The sequence below is a fragment of the Schistocerca nitens genome, chromosome 2 (genome assembly GCF_023898315.1).
Source record: "Schistocerca nitens isolate TAMUIC-IGC-003100 chromosome 2, iqSchNite1.1, whole genome shotgun sequence".
NCBI classification, from domain to species: Eukaryota; Metazoa; Arthropoda; class Insecta; order Orthoptera; family Acrididae; genus Schistocerca; species Schistocerca nitens.
The window spans coordinates 797,537,995-797,545,026 of record NC_064615.1 but is presented as its reverse complement, the minus strand read 5'-3'; the positions used below and the strand labels follow the sequence as shown (position 1 = coordinate 797,545,026).

At 36.6% G+C, this 7,032-nt stretch overlaps 1 protein-coding gene across 2 annotated transcripts in view; it reads left to right on the top strand.

The window, feature by feature from the left end:
• Window positions 1-887: 887 nt before the first annotated feature.
• LOC126237056 (transmembrane protein 231) overlaps window positions 888-7,032 on the top strand; it is a 37,786-nt gene continuing 31,641 nt past the window's right edge. For both annotated transcript variants that reach the window (XM_049946836.1, XM_049946837.1), the window contains exons 1-2: window positions 888-1,027; window positions 1,113-1,279. In XM_049946836.1, the coding sequence (XP_049802793.1) occupies window positions 889-1,027; window positions 1,113-1,279 (306 nt within the window). In that variant the 5' untranslated portion in view covers window position 888. The remainder of the gene's footprint in view (window positions 1,028-1,112; window positions 1,280-7,032) is intronic.

Genomic DNA, 7,032 nt, shown 5'->3' with positions numbered 1-7,032 from the left:
TGCTCTTTCAACGAGGTGTGACAAGAATTACCGAGGCGTCCGAGGAAAATTCTTGGAGATGTTTGCTTCCCGAAACTATACAAGGAAAGTCGGAAAATCAAGAAATCTAAATGGGATCATTTACAACAACTTAAATCTGTTCTTCTTAAAGATTGTCATAGTTATTATGATAAGATTGCTTATGAATGAAAATTATCGCGGAGGTAACTGTGTAACGAGTATCAGTGCAATGTAATTCTCTGTTGCTCCTTTGAGTGACGTTTAGGATTTTTCTTTAAGAAATGTGCTGACATTATCGCAACTATGTGAACAGTATATTTATTTAAAATGTTTCTATGAAATCTTTCAATAAAAATGATTAATGCTCCAAAACGTGTTCTTACTAGCTTTCTCAGCACCAAATACCAACGTAAATGTGTCAAGTCGTGCGGGGAGACTGACAAACAAATACCGCGTAAGTTGCAGATCATCGCATAAATACCGAGACAATTCATCCTATGTGCCGTAATTAAGATTTCTAAAGCGTATTTTCTTTTGTTTCATATTTTTATTTGATCCAATATTTCCTTGTAGTGCTGCGATGCAAATTTAGCGCCGCCGTGAAATGTATTAGGCAGTTTAGACACTTTTCTGTCTCTCGTGTAAAATTCTTATTTTGCTACTTATGCGGTATTGTTTCTTCACCAACGATATGCCATACCTGAGATATACAACTGCACATAATAAAAACTGGAAACAGAGACGGCAAGAAATTACATAAATAATTCCGTTATTTCAATATGTACCTTTAAAATTAATATTAACTTGTTAATAAATCAACTGGCCAACAATGTTTGTTACTAGGGAAGCGAAACAAATGTTTGTTGGCAACACTACAATAACACTGCTATGGCGGTATACAATGTGTTTACTCAAAACGTAGTGTGTACGTATAGGGCTACTGTTTGTTCTAAAGCTACTGTTTTTGTGTTATTTATTACGGGAACTACAGTAATAATACCCTTAATTATAGCGTACCGAAGTTACGGTGATTGTCTAAATTTATAATGTGTAATAGGAGACCCTAGAAAAGGAATCGTGTGTATTAACATGCAACGTTTGCATTTGTTCAGGATTCTGGATCAAGGCAGATACTTACAGGGAGCAACCAGATGTGCATTTTAAGCACAAGTTTATCGCAGTTGCAGAGTCAAATCAGTTGGACAAACCAATTATCTGCAGCAACTTCTGGAATCTGAATAGTATTCTGAGTGACTACAGCCACTGTTCAGTCGTCAAGGTAAAAAAGTTTTTAGTAAGAAACCGTAGTATTATTAATGATATGTACATTTTTATCGATGAACATGGAGCTGCTAGTTTCATGCATAGATACGTTGAATTCACACTTTAGTTGTAAGATTCGTTAATACTTCAGCAATGTAGCTTCTTCGGTACTGTTTGTCAACCTGTAGTAGCATTTCTTATCACTATTGTGTTTTTTGAGATTTATAGGGATTATTGAGTGAAAAATCTTACATCTCCTTGAATATCAGATTAGTAAGTTTTTAGTCTGGACTGCGTACAACGTTAGAAGAAGCTGATTGCTGTGTCTTCTGCAATATTGTTTGAAATACAAATACAGCGTCTACTCACAATTTTGTGTGAAATGCATTGAGTGCCACTCACTGCTAAACAAAAGGAAGATTTGCAGAATCAGATTATGGACAGTATGGATAACTACAGAATCAAACACGACATCATATTCTTGCGTAATTGATTGCACGTAGTAGCCTACATGCCATTGAGCTTTTATAATCGTGAAATAAATGTAGCATTTCTTCGTTTTTAGTTTGAAGGTTGAAAACTGTGTAGCCTAAAACTGTTTCGACTGTTCATATGTCTTCTTGTGACTTCATTGGTTAAGCAATGGCAGCTCTCATATATTCAGGTAAAAGCAACTAAGAATGGTGTTTGAAATCGTCTTCATAGAACGTTATTTATTAAGGTGAGGACACATCTGATTTTTTTTATGTTAGGGTGAAGGCTCTAGTTTTGGCCACTACTCCACTTATGGCCACCTTGATGTCAAAGGTTAATTTATAACCTTCTCTGGAATACCAGCCAGTTCTACCATAGATTATTATAAACTTCGTGAAAGGCTCTATTCATTTGTCAACATAATCATTCTTTTGTCTGTTTTTGTTTGGAGACACCATTTTGTGAAATGATCAGTGTTGAAGAAGCTGGGTTTTGCAGAAATTTTCTTTAAGCAACACATGATCTGTCTTTTTGTATTTTATATGTTTAAATAAAACATCAGAAGAAACTTAATCTGTTCGGAGGTAAGATAAGACATTGTATTTTCATTTCTTATAAGTTTTATATGGCTCAGCCTAAAAACATGTTATCAAAAGTATTTGGCCATTAACAGATCCATATTTAGCCCTGGTTCCGTGTTATGGCCATGCATGTGGCCATAAGTGGAGACATATATATATGTCCTGTTTTGGCCATTTCTAATAACTGATACTAAAACATCAATATTGGTGTTCTGTCCTACATTACACTAGGCTAATTGTATGTAAATAGGCTTATTAAACTATTTTTGGTATTTTTATATCAATATATACCTCATTGTTAGTATTGTCTTGGAATATCATACTAATTTACCTATGCTTGTAAGATACAAAATATACGATAGGCACTATTCAAATATGCAACATTCTTTAACTCCATCTTTATGCATTATTTATAGGAAAAATGAGTCAACCAAAGAATAAGAGGTTTCAGTATTCTCCCAGCAAAGTTAAAGCAGCTCTAAAGGCTATTGATGAGGGAATGAAGATTGCTACTGCAAGCAAGTTGTACAAAGTTCCAAGGACAACTTTAAGAAACAAAATTTCTGGTGTATCTCCACAAGAACAGGGCACTGTGGTCCACGTTCTGTCTTAGGAGAACAAATTGAAAAAAATTGGTGGACTGTGTTTTGGACTCTTCTAGCATGGGATTTCCAGTTACTAAAGAAAATATGTGTGCTAAAACTTGAGAGTGCAAATATGGAAAGTTGTAAGGCTACATTTACCAACAATTGACCTGGAGAAAAGTGGTGTTATGGATTTCTTAAGAGACACAAGGTTCTGTCACAAAAACATGCAGAATATGTCAATAGGGCTAGAGGTTCTGTTACAGAAGAGAAAATAAGAAACTGGTTTAACGAAGTATCCATCACTTTAAATGATATGGATGTGTTAAGTGACCCAAATAGAATTTTTAATATGGATGAAACTTCTTTTTTTCTGGCTCCTAAAGGGAAATTAATCATAGGTCCTCGTGGCCGTCATGTTTATGATGAGTCATGTAACTCTGACAAAGATAACGTTACTACATTGTTTGCAGTGAATGCTGCTGGAAAATTTGCTCCTCCCTTAACACTGTTCAAATATGCAAGGATTCCAACATCATTGGTGAAAGCAGCTCTTCCAAACTGGGGCATTGGAAAAACAGAAAATGGGTGGGTGACAGGTGAATTTTTTTGAGTATATAATTAATGTATTTGATCCGTTCTTGAAAGAAGCTGAAATTCCCCAGCCTGTAGTAGTATTTTCAGCTCTCATTTGACACTTCATTTGGGGTCAACAGAAAGGTCCGATCTTACTCGTCGGCTTTGACCCGTGACGTAAGCGTGTTGTGGTGTGTGACGTCATTACGGCGCGGAAAACCTAATACATGGTTTGATGTACTCTTGTTTAAAGAACATGTATACGTAATATGAATCAATTTGATGAACATATTGATCTGTAGCGTAGCCCACTTGAGGTTAGGTTGGGAGTTTTTTTTTTGGAATGCGGCCGCGGCAGCGGCCGCCTATGATTCGAAAATATTGATTTGACACTAATGAAGCCTGTGGGGGGATGGGGGGGCACTGCAGACTCCCCCCACCGCATAACGACATATTTAGTTTCTCCCCACCCAAAAAACCCCAATTTCCCACGCTTGTCCCGTTACAGTCATTAGGCTTTTTGTGAAACTTGTGTATTTCAGTGTTTACAATACGTATTCGATGTTTTTATATCCGCCATATTGGAATTGTTGTTTATGGTCGTTTCCGCGGTATTTGTGACGTCATCGGTCAAAGCCGACGGGTAAGATCGGACGCTTCTGTATTTCCTTCATTTGAGCAGATATTGTAGGGAAAATCAGATCATTCTAGTTGCTCTCCATCCTAATTCTACACACAGCTTGCAACCATTAGATGTAGCTGTCTTTGGACCTATGAAACAAATGTGGAAGAAGATTGTTCAGAAATGGCGATTTGAAAAGAATGGCACTGAAATTTCAAAATCTGATGTATCTTCTGTTCTGTCACAAATTATTACTGAACCTAAAATGGCGGCAAATATTCGTGCTGTTTTCAGGTCAACTGGTCTGTTTCCATTTAATGTGAACAATGTAGATTACAGCAAGATAGTTGTTCGTAGTATACCAGCCTCAACCACAGTTCAGACAAATGAGGAGCTTCAGAGTCATTTCTCATATATAGAAAAGCAAATTGATCCTGTCCTTCTAGATGAGTTCAGAGCATCCAAGAGAAGGAATCATGAGTGGGAAGGAAATCAAGAAGCATTATTACTTTTCAAGTTCTGGAGAAAAATAGCTGATGAGGTTGGAATGCATGGTGCTAGTGGTAACACTGATGATATTCTGACAGATAGCATAGCACCTCCCTCTGAAGATAATCCAACAGAGAATCTTTCACAAAATACAGAGACTTAATCCTTCATCCATTCAAAATGTTGATAATATTGACATATCTTCAACACACAGCAGCATTTTACAAAATTCAGATATTCCTTCAACACCCACCAACAGTCTTATTTCTGCCGATATATCAACAACTCCCAATAGTATTTCACATAATTCAGGTACCCCAACATCCAACCATAGTCCATATGTAGTGTGTATCCAAGTGACACCACCAAAATCATTAGCAACAGTTTTTGAAAGTGTCATCACTTGGCCAGAACCCGAACAACGAGGCACAAAGAGAAAGAAAGAACACCCACTGCTGTGACTAGTGACAAGTGGGTGGAATATCGTGAACTGAAGGAGAAAGAGAAGCAGGAGAAGGAGCAGGAAAAAAGGAAGTGAAAAGCTTTGAAGGCGTTAAAGTCCAAAGAGCAGCACTTGGCATTATCTTATGTAAAAAAGGGGAAAAACAAGTAACAGACAAGAGTTAAGTGATAGGCCAACAAGTTCTTCTGAGGAAGAAGAATGGACGGACAGTGGAAGCAGTTTAGATGACTACATAGAAGGAGATGAAGATGAAATACCAGAAAATGTGAAACTATCTTCGAGTGAGAATTTGAAAGTAGGGGACTTTATTTTGGTAAAATTTAGGAGTCGACAGAAGCGTCCGATCCCACGCATCGGCTTCGACCCGTGACGTAAGGGTGTTGTCGTGTGTGACGTCATGACGGCGTGGAGTTTGGTTTGAGTGTGGCTGTCTCCAGTTCTGTTTTATCTTATTTTATTTACTTTTCTGATCTGTTCATTCTATCTCATGAGATTTTTTTAAATTTAAAATCACTTATTACTTATTTTAATTATCTGTTTCCTCCAATTTCTGTTTTAGTTTATTATATTTATCTTTCTGATCTGTTCGTTCTATCCCGTGAGTTTTTTTTTTAATTATTTTTTTTTTAATTTAAAAAAAGACAAAAAACACTAATCAGCTACTGACGCATCTTTATCTTCTATGGGTTGCAGGGGTTACGACCCCTGGGGAGGTGGGTGGGTATTCATGCATGGCTGTCTTCACTTACACGTTGTAGCTACGCAAGGCATCTAAATTTGTTTATATTTCGTTTGCCCCCCCCCCCCCCCCCCCCCCGCCCAAAACACCCCATTTCCCGCGCTTGTCCCGTTAGTGTCATTAGGCTTCTTGTGGAAAGTGTGTGTGTTTGTTTTTGTTTCCGCCATATTTGTGACGTCATGGGTCAAAGCAGACGGGCGGGATCGGACGCTTCCGTATTTCCAAATTTAGTTTAACAGGAAATAGAAGAAAAAGACCTGCAATTTTTAATCTGTAATTTTGAAAGTGCTTTCTGATTCTGAATATGAAATTCAGCGCCTAAAAAGTTCTAATGTTCAGAAAACTTGTTTCGAATACATTGAAAATGATGTTTCGACTACAACAGGTGAAGATATTATAGGGAAATTGCTCTTGATGCAAGAAGGATGTTAATTAAAAACAAAGTTTCCTGGTTCCATTGATACTCGTGAGAAATAAACTTATCTGGAAGTTGATTAAGTAATTACTGGGGCAATACTTTGCCTAATGATTTTTTTCTTCTTCTGTTCATTCAGTTGCTGTACCTTTTACCTATTTGATGTATGTTTGTTGTCTGTTGTCGTGTATACTTGTATAAAGCACAAATTATTTTCTGGCACATGGATTGACAATTATTTTAGCCATAGTTTTATTATAATATGAAGTGGCCATAAGTGGTGAAACAACTGGCCATAGGTAGGGTTAACATGGCCAAAACCGGGTAAATGTGCCATTTATTTTTCAATATTTTCTTCTGCTTTTGTTATACAACTTAGAATATTGTTTTTACATGGTTGTAATGTGTAGACTTTGAAACAATAGATACGATTTTTTGAAGTAATTTGTATATTTTTTCCTATACTAAAAATGTGATTTATCTCAAATTGCCCTTAATGTGGCTATAACTGGGGCCTTGACCCTACTCAGTGGGTTACATACATTTTAACCCAACAGTCTTTGAGGTGATATTTCACTTCCTTTCAGTAAATGTGCTTTTGTAATGAAAAAAACTTCTACATTTCTCTGGTGCTTAGATTTGCTGTGTCAAACGTATTCACTAAAGCAGATGTGAAGATATTGTAAACTAATTACTCTCATTGGTGGATACATAAACCTATTGCAGTTCAGATCATAAATCCAAAAAATAAAGTGTAGTTACTTAATGCATAAGTAGTGTGTCTCTGTTGAAATAGACAGAAAAATTCTCTCTCGGTATGCTAATA